The sequence below is a fragment of the Scleropages formosus genome, chromosome 23, assembly GCF_900964775.1.
Source record: "Scleropages formosus chromosome 23, fSclFor1.1, whole genome shotgun sequence".
Taxonomy (NCBI): Eukaryota; Metazoa; Chordata; class Actinopteri; order Osteoglossiformes; family Osteoglossidae; genus Scleropages; species Scleropages formosus.
In genome coordinates, this window is record NC_041828.1 from 18,381,983 (window position 1) to 18,404,146 (window position 22,164).

The 22,164-nt window shown below is 44.8% G+C and overlaps 2 protein-coding genes across 2 annotated transcripts; both read right to left on the reverse strand.

Moving 5' to 3' along the window:
• Nucleotides 1–111: 111 nt before the first annotated feature.
• On the reverse strand, nt 112–4,292 carry LOC108919219 (tumor necrosis factor receptor superfamily member 6B-like). Its single transcript, XM_018727073.1, has 4 exons — nt 4,135–4,292; nt 3,361–3,751; nt 1,493–1,675; nt 112–740 (listed from the first exon to the last, which is right to left on the reverse strand). Exons 1-4 carry the CDS (start codon nt 4,228–4,230, stop codon nt 403–405), a joined length of 1,008 nt encoding a protein of 335 aa, XP_018582589.1. The 5' UTR covers nt 4,231–4,292; the 3' UTR covers nt 112–402.
• A 2,222-nt stretch (nt 4,293–6,514) lies between these two features.
• On the reverse strand, nt 6,515–22,063 carry LOC108919220 (tumor necrosis factor receptor superfamily member 11B-like). The gene is made up of 5 exons (XM_018727074.2): nt 21,868–22,063; nt 15,539–15,908; nt 11,252–11,452; nt 10,124–10,348; nt 6,515–7,155 (listed from the first exon to the last, which is right to left on the reverse strand). The coding sequence occupies exons 1-5, from the start codon at nt 21,880–21,882 to the stop codon at nt 6,764–6,766; spliced, it is 1,203 nt and encodes a 400-aa protein (XP_018582590.2). The 5' UTR covers nt 21,883–22,063; the 3' UTR covers nt 6,515–6,763.
• Nucleotides 22,064–22,164: the final 101 nt, after the last annotated feature.

Consider the following 22,164-nt stretch of genomic DNA (forward strand, 5'->3'; position numbering starts at 1 on the left):
TAGTGTTTAGAGCAGCTGCCTATGAACCCAAAGGTCATGGGTTTGAGCTCCAGCTGTAGTACCCTTGAGTTAGGGTACTTACCCTAAACTACTCTAGTAAAATTACCCAGCTGCATAAGTGGGTAAATAATTATAAGCTGCTTTAAAGTGTCTACGAAATGAATTAAATGTAACCCCGAAACAACAATGACTTATGGTGACTGCTGTCCAGAGCTCTTGCTCTTGCCGGTAAGTTCTGAGTTCAAATCTGCTTTTTATAGTTTGCCAATTAGAAGTGTGATCACTAACACTGATCAGAGTTCACCGATATTACAGTTAGTCTTCAAGGGTCAGGATAACACGCAATGTTTGCCGTGTATTCAGCATGACTGACATGGGGTGGCTTCTGAAGAAGAATTAGGACTACTCAGTAGATGGTCCGAGAACTGTTCTTGACTCAGATTTTACTGCAGATTCAGGGTCGCATGGGGACACGTTTGTCACTATGTTCAGCTTTTTCTCCAGTTTCTCTGCAATATGGTGGAGGTTCGATCTTCTCAGCATCGCCGGCAGCTTCCTCAGCTCCGTCTCATCTGCGTTCTTGCACCACTCCCCGATGTGGGCCAACGGGTCCCTCGGAACAGAAGCACCGTGATGCCTCCTGAGAAGTGACTTCTTCACAAACCGCACCAACTTATTTTTATTGATCTTCTGACGGCCGAAGAAGTCCGGCAGGATGCCTCGCAGCAGCTGGAGCCCACCTGAATAAAAGGCCGTTAAGAAGAATCATGAAATGCACACTTGGCTGCAATCAGAACGTAGAATAAAAATGCAGTTCCCAGAGGGAGCTACTTAAATTGATGAAGAACACACAGTTAGGACTTTACTTTGAAAGCGTTCACATTCATAAAAGTAAAAAGAAATGTTTTTCATATGTGAACCGAACAGGAATATACTTTTCATTTTATACAGCTGAATTCTATTCTATTCTATCTGAATTATCCTTCTTACAATAATCATTCTTCACAAAAGTTGTCTGTTCTCGGTGTGTCTTTATAAGAAATTTAGTGTTGTGGGTTAGGGCAATCAGACTGTGAGCTGGAAGTTCTGGGTTCGAGTCCTACTCCTGCTGCAACACGGTTGGGCAACGTATTTAGCCTGACCTGACACAATAAGAATACCCTGCTGGGTATTTAATGGGTAAATCACTGTAAAGTTGACTACCTAAAAGTGTACGTCTTATTCTGCTAAATAAAGGATTGACATTTAAGTAAACATTTATTTGCGTGTTGCTGAGGGTATAACTGTGCACCTCGGCTGGTATGTCATGCGTTAAGTAGCTGTGTGTGTAAATTACCCTGCGGGGATGAAAAAAGTATCATATCATATTAATTCATGTCATATCCTATCCTCTACATCGCTGACTGCACCCTACATTGTCTGGATGCTATCATGGTGCTGGCATTTTAGAAATACCGCCCTTGATCCATAACGCAAGAGCACAAGTACCCACCTCCGGCCTGAAGCTCTTGGCACGTGGCGCACAGGTTGTCGTGCCAGTCCGTGCCTTTGAGGAGCAGCACGAGGCCGCGGGACGCGCAGTCCGTGTGGCTCGCGCACGCGGCTCCCGATGAGCCCCCCGGGGAGTAGGTGCCTCGCGGACACTTCTCGCACACCGTGTTCTGATACGCGCTCCCTGTCAAGAAAGGACCTTTGGATGAGCACTGGTGTAAAACACTCGGTTTGAAGAGACACTCCATCCAGCACTTCTCCGCAGTGTCCGCTCTGTGGATCGCAAGAGCGGCTCCTCATCTGACTCGCGCACAGATTTATTACTAAAATTGGGAAATAAGTTGCATTCACTCCAAACACTTGCTCAGTAATAACCAGTTTCAAGCCAAATTGTAGAAGACCCTCCACCTTATAGATTAACACTAAGCTGATGCTTTTTCCCCAAAGTGATTTACAGCTACTTACCCATTTATAGAGCTGGGGAACTTTACTGGAGTAATTCAGGGGCAGTACCTTGCTCGAGGGTACTACAGCTGGAGGTGGGACTCAAACTTGCAACCTTTAGGTGCAAAGGAAGTAGATCTACCTACTGCACTACTGCCACCCCCACATCACCGGTGCGACAGGGCACACCTGGGGCTCGACGGAGACGGAGGCATAAAAGGCAGAGGCAGAGCGACGGTGGACGCGGAACCTTGTTCACCTAACGCTCACTCACTTCAAGAGTCAGCCTTTGGTTTCCTTGTCCTTGTCCCTGTCCCTGTCCCGTGTTCCTTCCCCTTCCTGATCCAAGATCCAGTCTTCTAGTGTTCTGACCTTTCGCCCTGTCCTTCGACCACGCTTTCTGGATTGCCCCGTGTACGACGTTTGCCAATCGAAAACCCTCGCCTGTCCCTGACTACGTTTCTTGTGCATTTCCCAAAATAAACACCAGTTCGCTCTGCAGTTGAGTCCGACAGGTCATTTCCGGAACGGAACACGGCAACTACCAGCTGCCCCACAAAGCAGGTGAACGTGGTAAGACACGTCTCCGTCCCATGTTTTTGAAATTAAATGTATTCTCTGTAGGTGGCATTTTCTATGTAACAAACTGTCGCTCCACACATTTATCGTGTTTATCTATTTGTTCTCTTAACCATCTTCAGTCTTCAACGTAAGTTCACCTTTTCAGTGATTAAAGCATAAAATTGTGTCCTGTGCCTATATATTACAATACTCACACAAGCCCTATGTCAATGATTCCAGACAATTTCAATAACCATACAATTCCATTCAATTGTCCTGAGCCTGGTCCCGGTGGTACGGAGCCTATCGGAGCATTTTGTTCTCATAATGAGTATATAGAAATACACACACACACACACACACACACACACACATTTTCAGAACCGCTTGTCCCATACGGGGTCACGGGGGAACCGGAGCCTACCCGGCAACACAGGGCGTAAGGCCAGAGGGGGAAGGGGACACACCCAGGACGGGACGCCAGTCCGCCGCAAGGCACCCCCAGTGGGACTCGAACCCCAGACCCACCGAAGAGCAGGACTGTGGTCCAACCCACTGCGCCACCGCACCTCCTTATATAGAAATAATTGATTATATTTATAAATTCAAATGTCATTTTACCCCTTCTCCGTGATATATTTTTAGCTCAAACAAAAGCAGGTGTTGCCACATACTGTAAATAATACAGTATAATTAGAGAGAGAAGTGCGTAACTCAAGGGCGCCGCGCACAGAACGTTACTTTTCGGTGCAGTCCGTTAGCGCTAACGCCGGTGTGCTGCGCGGATGATGCCACGTGTTCCCCCGTGACGTGACACCCAACGGTGTAGCGAGCGATGTGCCCACGAGACCACCCCCACGTTACCTCTGAGTGCGACCCCGTGTCCCGGCGAACACTCGCTGTGCCTCCTGCACAAGTCGTAATACATGTAGTAGCCGCGCCGGCACTCGCACACCGTGTTGCGGAGCGGCGAACACTCTTCCTTCACCACCTGGTTCTCCCCGCACGCCACGCTGCAGTACAGACACCTGGACAGGTAGTTCCACCGCTGCGTGAAGTGGCCCGGCGGGCACGGCGCGCACACGGTGCGCGTCCTCGCGCTGCAGTGCGCGAGCATGTAGGAGCCCGGAGGGCAGCGGTCGCACGTGAGCACGAGGCCGGTCGCGGGATCGTCGTACTGGTAAGTGATCGTGGACGTGGGCGTGGGTTCCGTGCTCCCAATGATGAACAGGATCAGAGGTAATAGTGGCAACAGCTGTTAAGAAAGAGCGGAATACACTGCTAGTCCATCGCACATGATGTGGCATTTTGGAGGCACACATTTTATATATAATACAGTACATGATGATGAGCTAATCGTGTTTATTGCACTGTACAATAAATATGTGTGTGTGTGTGTGTGTGTGTGCGGTGTCACCATTTAATAGACACCACATGAAGAATACAATATTTAAAACTTTAGAAACCGATTTGAATTCGGTTTAAATGATTTATCGGCGTCTCCCCCCCCCCAAAACAGCTTACAAACTATCTATTTTTTGTGTGGAACATCAAGGACAGTATAACAAACGAAAGGTTTAAGTTTAAATAAGAGGTGTGTTTGTTGCTGTGTGAGTGTGTGTACGAGTGTGTGCTCACCATTGTGGCGTCAGTGTGCTCGCGCTCCTGCCCGGGACTCCCAGTCGCACTTCTGCGCGCGCACAGCCTTATAAACCTTTGGAGCGCGTGCGTCATTCACAAACTCTACCGGAGCTCCTTTATTTGTTTATCCAAAGCGAAAAAACAACGTGCCATGGAAACTTACATCATCCCTCGGACGTAAAATGTGTATTATAATAATAATACCATTCAAAATAATGTCTATAATAAAATAATACGCCTTCTTCTTCTTCTTCTTCTTCTTCTTCTTCTTATTATTATTATTATTATTATTAACGTGTGAATAATAATAATAAGAAGAAGAAGTAACTGAATACCAAACATAAATTTTTACGCTTGTCTCTTTACTAATTTGGTAAAGTGACCCCAGAGACTCAGCAATTTGTAACATTAACGATTTGAAGATGTGATGTAAAAACACAGTACTATAAGCACAGCGATAATAAGAAACAGAACATTGTGAACTCGGTGCCAACAAGATTCTTCGGAATGAAATAAATACAGATGCAGTACAACGACGAACTTGATGATACATCCAAAGATGAACAAGTTCCTCAAAACCCTCTGCTGGAAGGACAAAACCACAGACCAAAGGCAACCCAAAACGTTGTGGTAAACTGTACTGTATTATAATAATAATAATAATAATAATATCACTAGTGATAACAATCATAATAACACTATTAAATGTATGTGTCTCAGTTTGAGGCCACTTGCACAGATCATCCACCTATTTCCATTTTTCCTCTCACAGTAAATATATTAGGCAGTGCAGTTTTTATAAACGGAGGTGAGCAGTGAAACACCTGTGAACGACTGCCCTTTTTTCGGTTTGCCTTTTATTTTACATTATGGGCTCTTATCAAATCCTTTACAGGCGACTTATTGTACCAGGGTTCATCACTGTTATTCATTCATTTGTCCGGCGGTGGAATATCGATGGAATCGAATGCACTGCACCAGGAGTGGGATTCGAACCCAAGACTTTTAGGTTACAAAGTGACTCTAGTCATTGATGTGTCACCTGCTGTAGTCAAGGCAACGGCTTGTTCAGACAAGTATCTTTAACTGTCAGGTTTGCAATTTGGGGGTGCGGTGGCGCAGTGGGTTGGACCACAGTCCTGCTCTCCGGTGGGTCTGGGGTTTGTGTGTGTGTGTGTTTGCAATTTAAAGAGCCTCATGAACAGGGCTGTAAGGCCACAAAATGAGTACATTCGCAAAGATGCACTGTAAAGGTAAATGTGTGGAATATACAGTACAGTATTTTAAAACAGCCAGTCCATTACAGCATCTGTGTTGGGTTCCAAGATGCGATGTGTCACAAACTCAGCCCCGTTTCTGCTTCTACTACTGTTCCTGTTACCATAGCAACAGGACACCAGCATTTGTGTTGGAGACGAAACAATTATTGTTCTCAACACCGAAGCCGCTATTTGTTTTAGTCTGTCTTTAAAGTATGCTGGTTTAAAAGTGTCCCAATCTGAGTCAGAACTGGTGGTAGTACTACAGATGACTTATATATAAATATTGGGGGGTTCAAACGGGAAAATATAGGCCCCCACTTTTTTTTTTTTAAAATAAATCTGCTTTGAGTCTTGAAATCGTACATACTTTACATGCCTCAAACGTAAAAGTACTGCAGCGGGCGTTATAACTCTATACATGAACGGTTCTGTAACATGAGTACAGTATGTGGAAAGGACCCATACATGTCGGCAAGAACCATCATAATAACAAGACGAAACCAAGCTACCTGAGATGAAACAGCCCGGATTTTTCGTCTCTTCCACACTGATACAAGACTGAGTTCGCCGAGCTTTTTTCAGTGATCGAACCCGTATGACCTGCAGATACTGTAGTACAGCGACCTGGCACCGGCACTGCAATCCAGGCCCGCCTCCAGAGAGCACGGGTACGAGGTGCGGTACACACTAGTACCAGAGTACTCAGGTGCACACAACAAGCTCAGATCAGTCTCATCACCTAAGCGATTAATATGACATTCATGCAGGTACCTTAAGATATGTCCTGTCTGCTTGAATCTCGAAAAGGTGAAATTCCGCTTTATTTTTGTTTTAGTGTCATTATTATCCACTGAGTTAATAAAACAATGTCTGCAATGCTATGTAATAGCAGAGCCTGAGTGATGAATGCGGTTACAGACCATCCCTGCCTTAATATCTCGCTGTCTATCTCTACAGACATATTAATTCAAAATTCAAGGCAAATAAATTATTCTCTCAGCAGCAGTGTACAACTTTTATTTAGCAAAACTGACTTATTTGTACCATTATTTGAAAATAAATAAAACCGACAAAAACAGGAAAAAAGAGTATTCTTGCATTACGTTGTCCGCTAAGACAAAGCTTCATATTTGTCTGAAATATCATAATTAAAAACGGAATAAATTACATTTTTTGTACAGTAATGTAAAAACTCTTTACATGCTTAGTATTTTGGGAAGAAACGTCCCTTCATCCAGGGAATTTCTAAAAAAAAAAGAAAGGAAAAAGCAAACACACAGTTCCTGCTCATCACCTTATTCCGTTTTTGGAGGATGGTGGACTAAACGACCGTGCGATGAAGTTCATGGTTTGGTCGCGAAGTCTTAGTTGTTGTACGATTTGGACGTGAGGCACGTGGCACCCCGGATCAAATCCGAGAACGTTTTCTCGTTGGCCTTTTGTGCGGAGAAAGTGCCGAGCACCTTGCCAATCTTGCGGATGCTCCGGTACAGTTGCCTTGGGACACTGCGGTGGCGGAGCTTGCTGAGCCCCAGTGCCAGACCCTTGGCCACATCCTGCTCCGGGTTCTGGACTCTCCATGCGCGTAGGATGCGGAGCAAGTGCTCCCGGGGCCGACAGGAGCGCAGCACCAGCCGGATGTCTTTGTCCCCCACTGGGTCGCCTGGAAGGCTGTCCACCACTGCTCTGAGGTCATCCAGGGTCAGGTTGTCAGGCCTTGCACACCTTGACAGCAGTTTCTCGCAGTGGTTCAGGCCTGTGTGTGTGTGTGTGTGTGTGTGTGGAGAAGCCAGTGAGCATTGCCCTGTTATTAAGGTTTCTGTCCTCATAAAGTTTTTATACTCTTGAAACCTACAGAAATCTTAAAATCTTGACATTTAACAAGTATCTGAGCATTGCTTCATTCAGCATTATATGATGAGCATTTTTACCTTTTTTCTTTGCAGCATGATGTTTTAGGTCCTTACAGCATTGAACTTTGGTCTGGTGGACTCATATTTGTTTTCTTTAGTTCCATGTCCACCAACTTATATAATGTAATTTACATTTATTTCTTTAGCAGACACTTTTCTCCAAAGCAACTTCCAATGAACTCTATGTAGTGTTATCAGCTCACACACCTTATTCACCACGGTGACTTACACTGCTAGATACACTACTTACACTGGGTCACTCATCCATACATCAGTGGATCACACACACCCTCTCTCTGTCACTCACACACTATGGGGGAACCTGAACAGCATGTCTTTGGAGTGTGGGAGGAAACCAGAGCACCCAGAGGAAACCCACACAGACTCAGGGAGAACATGCAACCTCCACACAGACTGACTGGGAATTGAACCCACATCCTCTTGCACCACCCAGGAGCTGTGAGACAGCAGCGCTACTTGCTGTGCCACCCATGTACATACCCTCAAGGCAACAGTGGGGTTTTTCGAACATCTTAGTGTCCGTGTGATTTTAGGGACTTTCTTTTTTCATATCATAAACATCCATGAACCAAACTGTCAAAATGTCTTTGCCCAGAGTGCACCTTGTCTCACTCGCTATACTTGTTGAGTAGACAACTACAACCCTGCACTGGACACGCTGTTATTGATAATATACAAATGATAATCTAGTACAAGCTAAAAATACAAATTTTGTTACAAATATTATAAAATATGATGGTGTTATCCTTGTCTTGCATAAAAATACTTTTCATTTGGACATTTAATTGTAGACTATATTTTTCTAACACTGTCTAGGATATTGTTTAAACCTCCTTTTTCATATTGCAGTATAATTACACTTGCGCTCTCAGTTGGGCTGTAACTCTTTCTTTCAAGCAAAATTAAAGATGACGGAAAACCACAGGTGAGTTTGAGCCTCAAGCCTTCCTCAACACTGCTGCCTAATTATACTTTATTTTGCTTTTGGCGCATTCAGCACCAGTCGGAGTAATCCGTTCTTGGATTCTGGCGAGCACACATTAAACTTTCTAATATTCTTTTCTTCCTTAAGAAATAATGGTAATTCCACCCGCTCTCGATGGAATTTGCGGTTTGAGTTCGTGGAATGAGTCAGGATGAATCCTCGACATATCTACTTCATGTGAATGTGCTTACAGACATTTCATTTCGCAGCTGCCAACTTTCTTCAGTGTTCACTGGCTTCTGTGATTAGGTGGAATTTGTTTCGTGCATTAGCTATGACACACGCAACTGGTATGAACCTAACCAGTTACTTACTCGGAATTGCTGGGACAGGAATATCAGCGTGGTATCGCTGCCTGCTATCGGACACCTCTTCATGGATGCATGATCTCCAACTCAACCTCTCCAAAAGAGAGATTCTTCACCTCCCAGCTGGCCTGTCCTCCTGTCACGACCTCTCGATCAAACTGGACAACTCACTTATTTTGCCTGCCTCCTCAGCTAAGAGTGTGGGAGTGATGATTGACTCAAGTCTATCTTTTTCTCAGCACATTGAAGCCACAACCCAGACCTGCAGATACATCCTGCATAACATTCGTAGGATCCCTCCTTACCTCACAACAGACTCTTCCCAACTGCTTGTCCAGGTCATGGTGACTTCCCGTCTGGACTACTGTAACTCTCTCGTGTGGCCTTCCTGCTACTGCCATCAAACCTCTGCAGCTTCTACAAAGTGCTGCTGCACGAGTTGTGTTTGATTTGCCAAAACGTTCCCATGTATCTCCTCTACTCGTTTCTCTGCACTGGCTTCCTATAGCTACCCGGATCAAATTCAGGACCCTGGTTATTGCCTAAAAAATGCATCAATAGAACTGCTCCCGGCTATTTACAGGACTTGATCAACCGCTACACCCCAGCCAGACCCCTTCGCTCATCTACTTCTGCTCGCTTGGTGGTCCCGGGCACAAAAAGTAAAGCACAGAGGTTCTCGGTTCTGGCTCCGTTGTGGTGGAATGACCTCCCCCTCTCACTCAGAACTGCTGAATCCCTCTCCACAATTAAAAAGGGCCTGAAAACTCATCTCTTCCAGACTCACTTCGCCCATCATCTCTTAAGTTCATGCAAGGTGTAAATGATCACGTGCCATAACTTCATGATCATGATAACCCTTTACACAGCTACTCCTGTAATGTAACATAAATGTTTACATGTTTTTAAAAAATTATTACTAGGAAAGTGATCAGGAATCATGAATATTTGGATAAAGTTTTATGCAGCTACTCGTGTGAGGAAAGTGGTTCATATGGTGGAAAGAAACAAATTAAGTGTACTTTAGAATCACACATCTGCATCTAAGTCTCTCTTCCTGCTAATGTAATGAACAAATTGTATTTTCTCTGAGATGTACGTCGGTTTGGAGAAAAGCGTCTGCTAAATAAATACATGTGTAAATGTATATGTGTTGAGTACTAATTTTAAATATTTAGTTTTTAGTGCCAGAATGTGCCTGTATTTCACTCTGGAGTTCTTCACATCCTTTACTTGTGGTATGATGAACATTTCTGGAAATGTGTTCTTATTGCCAGTGTGAGGATTTCACAATTAACCCTTTCGGGGCCAAATTAATGCTGGCAGTTGGAAAAATCATTACCCGCTGATGCTAATTTGCAGCGTCTGCCTGGAAAGGGTTAACATGGGAGTGGCTCCACACACAGAATGCATTAAAACTGAAGCAGACAGATACGAGCAGTGCCACTGTCCATCTGCTGCCAACAGAAATGTAATTCGATAGACCGGCGGCTGCACCTCTGATGATGCCGAAGAGCTTCTCCTGGCCACGGTTCTGATCCCTCCACAGGCTGAGTAGTCGGAGCGCCCCCTGCAGGGGGCTGCACGCCTCCTTTGTCCACTCTGCACTCCTCCTGTCCACCTTGCGGCCAGGCAGCCAGTCCCAGAGACAGTCCACCTGGTGCCAGCAGAGCTGCTGCGACGCCAGGAACTGGAACATGGTATCCTCGCATAGCGTCACATCTGTAGAAACACATCAACAAACCAAGGGATTATTTAAGTACAGCTGGAAGGGCGGGGATAAGGGTTTCTCGGGTTTCTCGGGTTTCTCAGAAAGACTGCGGATCCTAGAAATGGACAGACAGGGGTTTCCAGAGGCTTAGCTAAGAATTCTGAAAAAGTGGTTCTGGCTCTCGTCACTTTAAAACAATACATTTCTTTAAATAATTTATTACTACGAGACTTTTTGCGGGCCATCTCCGAGCATGAGCCCCTAGAATGCCAAAACCATTCAACGCAATTCCGACAAACCTGGGCGATCCCAGAGGGGAAGGAGGGGAAAGTCGTGAGAATCGACAATAATCCACATCAGCAATTCAGAAAAAGTGGGTGAATAAATAAAAAATGCCTTTACCTTTACCTCCTTTGGCATGGAGAAAAATCTCATTACATTGAAAATCACCAGTTCCATCTAAAGCTTCACTTTGGCTTAGAGACCTTATATCGATCCTCAAATTAGAAAGGATTAAGTACTCTATAGTACTCCATCAAAACCTTTGAGACTGGGGGCCCTGCACTGTAAAGTGTGAAATATCTATACATTGTTTGTTTTTCCTAATAACACACACACACACACACACACGCACACGCACACACACACACACACACACACGCACACACACACCATCTGAAACCACTTGTCCCGAGCTGGGTCACAGCAAACCGGATCTTAAACCAGCAACACAGGGCACTAGGCTGGAGGGGGAGGGGACACACTCAGGACGGGACGCCAGTCCATCACAAGGCACCCCAAGTGGGACTCGAACCCCAGACCCACCGGAGAGCAGGACCCGGTCCAACCCACAACGCCCCGCCTTCCTAATAATAAGAAATGGAAAAATAAAGAACGATGAGGGTGGTACATGCCTGAGAGGCACCGATCTCGCAGCTGGGAGCACTGGGCTTCGTCCTCGCACACGGTATCATGTGCCGGCGTCCCGGCGCGAAGGGTCCTCCTCCCCAGAGCACTGCAGTTCTTGTGTGGAGCGCAGTGCTCCGTGGCGGAGGCCACGCTGGAGAAGTGGCCCCTGGGACACCTCTCACACACGGTGTTCCTCTCTGGGGAGCCTGCGGTTAACAAAAAGTCCGTCTTATCAATAAAAGCTCACGCAAACCGAGCGCATCCTTGAAACCACTACCAGCTGATGTACCCTCGGCTCCAGATGTTTGCCTGCTACAGATTCAGCGTCTGAAATAAAAATTAAAAACACGCTTACTCATGCTTTCAGAATGAATAAATGGGACGTTACCATAATTTAACGTAGGAGAAATTCAATCCTCCTGGATAATTCGGAAGATGAGTGTCTTTATCCGTGTGCTTGAAATGTAGGCCGTGTTATTTTTATTTCTTTATCTTTTTTCCTGTACTTGTATTAATTCTTCAGAAACATTTGGCTGTTGTGGTCTACACTGGAATGTTGCTCTGTAAAAACAGGACATGGTTGGTCCAAGGGATGAGTTTATTCTGCTAGGAAAATCAACATTTCGTCCACAAAAGAAATCACAGCAGTGCTGGACTCTTTTTTGGATAGAGGGCTTCGTACACAACAGTAATTTATCATATCTTCTTAATATTACACTGTTTGCCCTTGTGTTATGTATGCGCAGAACTCATGAGATGTCGCTGTTTCAGTTTTTACATTGTGAACCAGTGGTGCTCCTGTTGCAAAATAAATAAATAGTAAAAAAAATTAAGATGATGTTAAAATATATATATATATATATATATATATATTTATTAGATATATATAACCCGGCAACATAGGGCGCAGGGCTAGAGGGGGAGGGGACACACTCAGGACAGTACGCCAGTCCATCGCAAGGCACCCCAAGCAGGACTCAAAGGCACAGGCCAAAGCTGCAGCACCACCACACCCCCCTAAGTATATATTATATATATATAATTATTTTTTTTAACAGTATTTGTATTTCCTATCTTGTTCTGTTAGAATATTGTTCTTGAGCAATACTGCAGCAACATCATTCTCAGTCACTTGCATCACACTGATGTAAAAACACAGCTGGTAAACAGCAACATTCGAAACAGCATTTTTAAAGTAAACTTGGACTCGAGAGGCAGCGTCTGCCCCTGCATGGCTCCACAAGCCCGTTGCTCTTTGAAGAAAAATCAAAACATTGCTTGTTTTCCGCAGAGGAAATGACAGCTGCAGTGATTTCAGGTGGGCCTCCAAAACATTAATAGTTTTAGGTAGACTTTTCATTGCAGGCCTGTAGTCTTGCTTCTGCTGTGTACTTTTATGATGTGTTTATGTGATCATGGCAACAGGCAGTATTTTTTTTAATATTTATCTGTTGCCATTTATTGCATATTTATTTAGCTGACACTTTTCTCCAAAGCAGCTTATGGTTTTTCCACATATATATACAGACGTGTAGGTCTTTTTTGCATCTGCACGGGTTTCTTCCCAAAATCGTGTTTTTTCTGGTGAACTGGTCACTCTACGTAGTGTGTCACAGCCCGTAGTGTGTCACTTTGTGTGTGGCTACCCTGCAATGGACTGGTGACCCATCCAGGGAATACCCACCCCAGCCTTGCACCATGTGTTTCCAGGATAGATGCAGGATAGTCTCTGGGTTACTACACCCCTGCCTGACTTGCGTTTGACCTTGCAAAGCACTCCCATGTATCCCCGCTCCTTGTCTCTCTCCACTGGCTTCCTGTAGCTCCCTGCATCAAGTCTGAAATTCTGATTGTGGCCTACAAGACCACCAACGGATCTGCTCCCCAGTACCTACAGGACCCGATCCCTCACCACACCCCGGCCAGACCACTACAATCCTCCACCTGTGGTCCCACCCTCAAGAGGTCCAAAATGAAAAGCTTGGGAACAGCTGGTGGTATAGTGGTTAGAGCTGCTGCCTTTGCATTCACAGGTTCAGTCCCTGCCTTTGAGCAAGGTACTGACCCTAAAATTGCGCCAGCAAAATTACTCAGATACATAAATGGGTAAATAATTGTAACCTTAACGTAAGCTGCTTTGGAGAAAAGCATCAGCTAAATGAATAAACATAACCTTGCAGGTTTCTGGTTCCGGATCCAGTGTTCGCGTAATGAGCTCCCTCTGCCCCTCAGAACTGCTGAATCCCTCACAACATTCAAGAAGAGTCTCAAAACATCTGTGTCAAACCCACTGTCCTCCTGATCTCCTATCTGCTCCATCAACTTACACTGCATGATCTGCTAAAAAGTAGTCTCTACCGATTCTATATGCAGCTACTTGTGTGACGTATGCTGCTTAAACGGTGGAACTGGACCAAGTGACTAAGTGCGCTCTGAGACCTGCGTGTCTGTATCTCAATCTCCACGCCTCTCTTTGAAATGCCTTTTTTTTTTTTTTGCTTCGAGTGACACGCTGCTTTGGAGAAAAGAATCTGTTAAATGAATAAATGTCGGCGTAGATGATGTCGGTGAGTATGAAAGTAAGACTTGACCAACTTTGTTGCTCTCTGCTGGTGTGCAGAGGAACAGCACTTTCTCTTGAAAAGCATCAGTACTTGCAGTTTCGGGCGTATTGTATTTATACACACATATTTGCTTTATAAGCACATTTTGGGAGACTCACACATGAATGTATCTCATACTTAAATTCATTTTTAGAGAAAGGCTTGTGTGTTGTCATATATATTTTATATTATTATAAACTAAACGCTATAAAATAGCTATTGTAGTATGGTAGTACACAGTGGTCACAGTCATGTAGTAATAATGCAGTCACAGAGCCCAAGGGCCACGTTCGAGGAAAGAATAGCTTAATATTAGAAATGTCCTATTTAGCCACAGAAATAAGCAAAAGAAGAAAGACACCAATAAAATATTGTGCTGACGTCATGTACATTACATTATGTATTAAATGAATTCCTGCATTTGTGGATACACAGAATCAAAACACTATACCTATACAGCTTATAAATTATAAAGGTAAAGACTTCATTTAAATGCAAATATACCAGGGTGGCATGGCGGCACTGCAGGTAGCACTGGTGCCTCATAGTGCACGCACACTCAGTGTGGAGTTTGCATGTTCTTCCTCCTGGGTTCCTGCTAAGTGCTCTGGTTTCCTCCCACACTCCAAACATGTATTTTAGGCTTGTATGTATGTCGTAGTCCTGCTTCACCCTTTAAGTTCTGGGCACAAGCTCTGGATCCCTGGACCCTGCCTTAGGGCAAGCTGTTTTTTATGTTACATTTATTTATTTAGCTGACACTTTTCTCCAAAGCAACTTCCAACAAGTTCTGTGTAGTGTTATCAACCCACACAACTTATTCACCAAGTTGATTTACACTGCTAGATACACTACTTTCAACAGGCCACTCATCCATACATCAGTGGAACACACACACTCTCTCTGTCACTCACGCACTATGTGTGAACCTGAACAGCATGTCTTTGGACTGTGGAAGGAAACCAGAGCACCCAGAGGAAACCCACACAGATACAGGGACATAGATCAAACCCATATCCTCTCGTACCACCCAGGCACTGTGAGACAGCAGTGCTACTGGCTGTGCCACCGTGCCACCCAATAATGTTATCAATAATGAATGCATGAATAAATATGCTATCAGTTTTGAAAACACCTTTGCATATAATAGTTTGTGTCTGACTGCTGTATTTCACGTTCCAAAACACCATAGAAAATTATGTATTCTTTAAAGATTATAATGTTTGAGAGCCATGAAGGTAAAGCAAAAGTCCTTCTAGAGGTCATCTACACTAATTAACATGATTGTCCTGCATTGACACACACCATTTTTTGCATAACTGTGTAATTTGCAAATACACTGAAGTACTTAAACCAACTTGTTCATGAATAAATCTGCATATTCTTTGCATACACTTCTATTTTGCATGAAAGAAAAAACAATACTTCAGCATGTGAGCATTAACATATGTAGCTTATGGTCAGGATGAAAAGCTTTACCATATTATGACTGTAGGGCAAAAACAGCAATGACTGTTCTGTGGGGCTCCCAATGATGTAACATGTCACTCACATTGTTTTAGTGTTGCCATGGCAGCAGTGAGCAGCATTGCTACAGCAACACGAAGCCCTGTGATAGTGCAGACCTCGATGCTCTACCGTTACACAAGGTTAGCTATAATACCTTTGTTTTAGATTTAAAGCACACACCCAAGACAGCTGCTCCCATGCCGGGGGGACAAACAGCATGCCGAACGCAGAATTCCACCTCCATGTAGTAGCCCGGGGCGCACTCGCAGAGCCGGTCGTGTGTACTGTTGCACTCGTGCCGCACCAACTGCTTCTCCTTGCAGATAGCTGTGCAGTGCCGGCACGTCTCGCCCCAGTGCCACTGCTCGGCGAAGGTCCCCGCGGGACACGGCTCACATACTGTGGGCCTCCTGGGACCGCAGTGCCTCCTTACCACCGTGCCCGGTGGGCACTGCTCGCACTGCAGCACCTCAGAGGTAGCAGGGTCGCGCCGCCGGTAGGTTGGTGGTGCTGTGTGGCGGGCTGCCCAGGCAAAGGACACGGCAAGCAGCTGGGAGGGGAGGGAGAAAGAGATGGATGCTCAGGGATCTTTGATCCGGAGGCTTCATTTACATTTACATTTACATTTATTCATTTAGCAGACGCTTTCGTCCAAAGCGACGTGCATCTCAGCAAAAGAACAATTTATGCATTACATTGAGAGAAGGAGACATAGCTGTAGACATGAAAGTCTCAAGCAAACCTAGTTTGTTCCCTACCGCTTGCTGCACCGAGGTTCATCGATCGAGTAGGTGCATAAAACACAGGATAGACAAATCCCGAAACCCACACCAATTTTTTTAAATTTTTTTTTCATTAAATATTACAAGATACACAAATCAGCAGTACAATACCAGAGTAATGGCTGAATAAAGGTTGTATGTGGGGATGCTTCTGGAGTTTCGATGCGTGAACAGTTACACCATAGGTGAGCTGGAGAGATCCTGGGCGAAGTGGATCTAGAAAAGGTGGGTTTTCAGACCCTTCTTGAAAACAGAGTTTCCGCAGTTCTGAGTGACAGGAGAAGGTCATTCCACCACAACGGACCCAGAACCGAGAACCTCAGAGCTTTGCCTTTTGTGCGGGACAGCCAAGCGAGCAGATGTAGATGAGCAAAGGGGTCTGGCTGGGGTGTAGCGGTTGATCAAGTCCTGTGAATAGCCGGGAGCAGTTCTATTGATGCATTTGTACACAGTAACCAGGGTTTTGAATTTGTACAGGCAGCTATAGGAAGCCGGTGCAGAGAGATGAGTAGAGGAGATACATGGGAGTGCTTTGGCAAATCAAACACAACTCGTACAGCAGCATTCTGTAGAAGCTGCAGAGGTTTGATGGCATTTGCAGGAAGGCCACACAGAAGAGAGCTGCAGTAGTCCAGACAGGAAGTCACCATGGACTGGACAAGTAGTTGGGCGGAGTCAGTGAGGTAGGGACGGATCCTACGAATGTGCAGGATGTATCTGCAGGACCAGGTCGTGGCTTCAATATGTTGAGAGAATGACAGACTTGCATCAATCGTAACTCCCAGACTCTTAGCAAAGGAGCTAGGCGAAATGAGTGAGTTGTCCAGTTTGATCGAGAGGTCGTGAAAGGAGGACAGGCCAGCTGGAAGGTAAAGAATCTCTGTTTGGGAGAGGTTGAGTTGGAGGTGGTGATCATACATCCTTGAAGAGATGTCCGACAGGCAGGCAGCAATGCCTATGGAGATGTCTGATGCACCAGGTGGAAAGGAGAGGAAGAGCTGGGTATCATTAGCATAGCAGCGGTATTTGAATCCATGGGAGGCTATGACCGGACCGAGGGAGGAGGTGTAGATGGAGCAAAGAAGAGGACCCAATACTGAGCCCTGCGGAACACCGGTTGAGAGAGGCAGAGGAGAAGAACGAGAGCTCCGCCAGACCACTTGATAGGATCTGTCAGAGAGGTAGGACTCAAACCATCTGCATGCCGCACCTTTGATCCCGAGCTGGTTAAGAGAGGAGAGTAGAATCCGGTGATTTACAGTGTCGAATGCTGCAGACAGGTCGAGGAGGATGAGGACCGAGGAGAGGGAAACAGCTCTAGCAGCTTGGAGAGCATCAGATACTGCCAGAAGGGCGGTCTCAGTGGAGTGACCAACTTTGAAACCAGACTGATAACCATCAAGGAGATCCAAACAGAGCCTTGTGGCCCAGTCTTGGGCAGCTGTGCTGGTCTCACCTATGGATTCGCTCGCTGTGCCGTTAAGAGATGGCGAACCCAACACACTGCTGACACTGTGTGAGGAACCAGCCTGCATGCTGATTGGTTGTAGCAAGATATCATGGATGGGTAATTATTGAAACGGGGGTCCATATTTAAAAACAGGGGTCCAACCCTTTTCAACGCAGGCGTTTTATGAATGGTGAAAAAGGGTCGACATAGCACTCGATATAACAAAATATAATTCTCGTGAGAATGCCCAAGAGGGTGGACAGCCACTGGTGCTTGGACCCCAAGGGGTTTATTTTCCTCCCTTTCTTTGCAGTGGGAGTTCTTTTGTTTTCCTGTCATCAGTTGCCAGCTGGCTTCTCCTGATAGTGAGCAATAACTGCTGCTATCATGTATTCCCTGGAAGTCTGTTCAGTGTGCTGTGTCACCTTGATGAGAAGAACACTCTATAACAATATACTGAACTGAATTTTGGATAATTAGCTACAAAAAAGTCAAGAGTATATTCTGAATTAAATGAAAAATAAACATCAGCAGCAAACTGAACACTTTCCACTCAGCTGGCCCTTTAAACACCGTTATTTATGGGGTTTCTTCAGTAGCAAAAAATGGTTCCTCTATAACATCACTGCAAAAACCACATTCATCACCACCTGCTTTTTCCAAATAATGTGGATGCTTCACTAGTTTTATTCAGTTTGGCTTCTGCTATCTTCCATATATCCAACAGGAATCTCAGAGACTTCATGGCTAATTCCCACTCACTGCCCCAGGTGAGAAATAAAAAAGTGTTTCAGTGTGACAGCTGGCAGCTATTTGCTTGGGCTCACTGTTCATAAAGGGCTCATCCCCCTCCTTCCCAGTGACGGTCCATACTAGAGTCTCCCAGCGCAGAACACCAAACATCCAGCAACACCCCTGCTGTGATTTTCCATGGAGTTAACATTCGCTCTGTGACGGTCCGAACGTTGTGTACAGGAGGCTACCTGGGCCCCTATTTCACCACTTATGACTCCCTCCAAATCCATTCTAAATCTAACATTTTCAAAATCTGATTCGGTTTACATTAAATCAGGAATGGTCATCATGGGATTCCAGGACCGAGACCTACACCTACCTAGACCTGTCTCTTGAGGGCAAAAATGGTGTTTATTAAAACAAGGTATCCATGACAACAACTACAGCTATAAAAAGTGGCAATAATGAATATAAGAATTTAAATGCCAGTAAAGGAGGTGTTTCACGTCATTGGCTATTAAGCAATTGCACCCAGGAGGATTTGAAGCGATACTGGTTAAGAAAACTTTCCTGTGAACTTCTCACTGAAACTAACAGCAATTTCACTTTTATAGCATTCAAAAGTTGGTCAGATGGGACAGACGTACCTTATCCATTATACAGGAAAACCGCTTCAAAAGAAGGCAAAGCATCAATGTTGGTACGACAGTAGGTTTTGGGAAATTTTCACAGTGTAATGAATAAGCAAAGAAATGATCGAACAAACCAAAGCTTGGCCGATATGTTAGTCCTCGCACTAGGGCTGATCCCCCCCTCCCAATGTAATTCCCCAACTTATCACCCCATCTCTGGAAATTCGATACTAAACCTTCATCACTTTCTATTTTTGCACGAATGAGGGAGGTAGACAGAGTGGTGTGCACAGATTGCAGCACTTTGCTTTCATCATGACGGCTGGAAAATGTAATGTCAACGTAAATGTAAATGTAAAAGGAATGTCTTCGCAGATGAGCTGCTCTTCTAACTCGGTATGAAATGGATGTGCAGAAATTCACTTTGAGCTGTAAAATGCCAGTAACTTATTGCGCTGTAATAGAGTGTGTTTGATGTGTCATCACCTATCGACACACACTGCTCAAAGGGAGCAACTAGACAACACTGAGACACACCACTCTTTTTGTGATGCTTGTCCTGAAAGTTCTCTACATTGGTTTTAGACCCGACCAGAAACACACATAGTCATTCTGGAAGCACCTGTGTATTTTTTTTTTTTTATTAATTTCCATCTGTTTCATGGCTTTTCTTCATTATTTACAGATAAACTGCTTGGTTTCTACGATACCGAGAGGTAGAGAGAAAAAGAACAGTATTTGATCAGTCTTCTTTTTCTTGCTAAATTTCACATTCATAAAAGCAAATTTAATGACCAAAAGCCTCTCTTTGTTTAATTCTTTTATACTCTGGGAAGCAGTAACTGCAAAGCTTTGAAAACCGCTGAAATATATAATATTTCAAGCTGTTTCTGCAGTCTGTTCTTCGTTCCTGTTATTTGTTCTGTTTTGGGCTGTTTGTGTTTTTTGTGTAATGTTCCTTTCTGTTCTGTATTTCTATTGTAAAGCATTCAACGATGATGTCAGACAATATAGAACTGGTTCAGTGCAATGTAAACTTCACCGTGCACTTTCAGCACGAAGCCAAGGGATGTTCTGCAGAAATGCATTTGTCACCATCATACCTGGCTGCCACATTCACGCCTGCATTCTTCCACATCATCATAACTAGGGGGCTGTGGTCATTCTAGCGCTTTATTAGTTGTGTTACATTTACATTTTTTTATTTATCAGACACTTTCCTCCAAAGCAACTTCCAATGAACTCTATGTAGTGTTATCAGGCCACACACCTTATTCACCGCAGTGACTTACACTGCTAGATACACTACTTACAATGGGTCACTCATCCATACATCAGTGGAACACACTCTCTCTGTCACTCACACACTATGGGGGAACCTGAACAGCATGTCTTTGGAGTGTGGGAGGAAACCAGAGCACCTAAAGACTTCCACTGCTAGATACACTACTTACACTGGGTCACTCATCAAGCAGTATTACCACAAGGGAGTTTGACACCACATACTATGCCCTGCCTGGAATTGATGGTACCATTGTAGTAGGTACAGTGCACGAGGAAGTTATTGTCCAGCCCTGTTTACATTGTGTTCCTTCAGAGCACAGTGCCGCCTTTCATTCACACCTGTTTCAGTTACCCCACTGTTACACACACGGAACAAGCGGAGCGCAGTGCAAAGCGCAGCCTCTTCATTTCCACACGGCCTGATTCGTGTAGGACTCGAGCGGGATCCAAAAGTCAAATGAGTGCATGAGAGAACAGCAAACAGCTGGAAAACGCATTTATAGGACATGGCTTTTCATTAACAGCAATAATATGGATTATTGTGCGAAATGCATTTAGAAAACATAAATACTCCGAGACAGAACAACAGCTTCTGTCCAATTTATCTGAAACAAAAAACAATATTCTATTATATATATAGTATCTCAAATATGAAATAAAAAACTGTAGAATATATCAAATGTAATATATTTTATAGAAATACACACACACACACATTTTCAGAACCGCTTGTCCCTTACGGGGTCACGGGGAACCGGAGCCTACCCGGCAACACAGGGCGTAAGGCCGGAGGGGGAAGGGGACACACCCAGGACGGGACGCCAGTCCGTCGCAAGGCACCCCAAGCGGGACTCGAACCCCAGACCCACCGAAGAGCAGGACTGCGGTCCAACCCACTGCGCCACCGCATCCCCTTTATAGAAATATTTTATACTATATCATATTATTTTTTTACAAAAAACAGTATTTTATAACACACACTGTCTGAACCGCTTGTCCCATATAGGGTCACGGGGAGCTGGAGCCTAACCCGGCAACACAGGGCGTAAGGCTGGAGGGGGAGGGGACACACCCAGGACGGGACGCCAGTCCATCGCAAGGTACCCCAGTCCATCGCAAGGTACCCCAAGCGCGATTCGAACCCCAGACCCACCGGAGAGCAGGACCTGATCCAACCCACTGCGCCACCGCACCCCCATAAATATTTTATACTATATCAGATATATATTTATATTATTTGAACAAAAAAAACAGCATTTACATACAGTTTAGATATAGCTGCGTTAAAGACATTCTAGGAATAATACCGTTCGCACTGGTATTAATTAATGAATTCATTTTAGCAGGTCCAGAGAACCTTCGAAGCACAAACCCTGAATCTATGGGATCAGAAGAGCCTTGTAATAAAAATAAATATAAAAGCAGATGGATGATGAGAGATGGAGCGCAAGGGGCACAAATAGAGCAGATGAGGAGCAACGACAGATCATACCTGGTCCGGTCCTTGGAGGAGTAGGAAGAAAAGAGGATGAAAAGAGAAGAAAGAAAGAAAGAAAGAAAGAAAGAAAGAAAGAAAGAAAAAGAAAAAGAAGAGGATCACCCCGAGCCCCAGCGGACGCTACTCACTATGTGGAGCTTCATGACTTGGCGACGATCGATCGCGCAGCGGAGCAGCTTCTTCTCGGAGAACAGATCGCTTTGCGTCGCTTCAACGAGCCGCTTTCCATTGCAGACTTATAGTTTGGTAAAAGGGAAGAGAAAAGTGCCCAACCCACTCGGTGGCATTTCCATCCGCACTTTTTTCCCAGTGTGCATCCCAGCGCTGCTGCAGGTTCAAGTGTGAGAAGAAGTGTGACCTGCAGAACAGTGCCTCTTTTGTTGAGGAGCGCGCGGAAAGGGCACCACATGAAGATGTGAAACATG

Bases quoted from the DNA above. Each gene is read 5' to 3' on its own strand.
- LOC108919219 (XM_018727073.1), bottom strand. From the start codon at position 4,230: ATGACGCACGCGCTCCAAAGGTTTATAAGGCTGTGCGCGCGCAGAAGT. The intron at 1,676-3,360 runs GTAACGTGGGGG...CTTTCTTGACAG, and splicing joins ACACGGGGTCGCACTCAGAG to GGAGCGCGTATCAGAACACG. The intron at 741-1,492 runs GTGGGTACTTGT...CCTTTTATTCAG, and splicing joins CCAAGAGCTTCAGGCCGGAG to GTGGGCTCCAGCTGCTGCGA.
- LOC108919220 (XM_018727074.2), bottom strand. The intron at 11,453-15,538 runs GTGTGTGCTTTA...TGTTAACCGCAG, and splicing joins CATGGGAGCAGCTGTCTTGG to GCTCCCCAGAGAGGAACACC. The intron at 10,349-11,251 runs GCATGTACCACC...GTGTTTCTACAG, and splicing joins GCGAGATCGGTGCCTCTCAG to ATGTGACGCTATGCGAGGAT.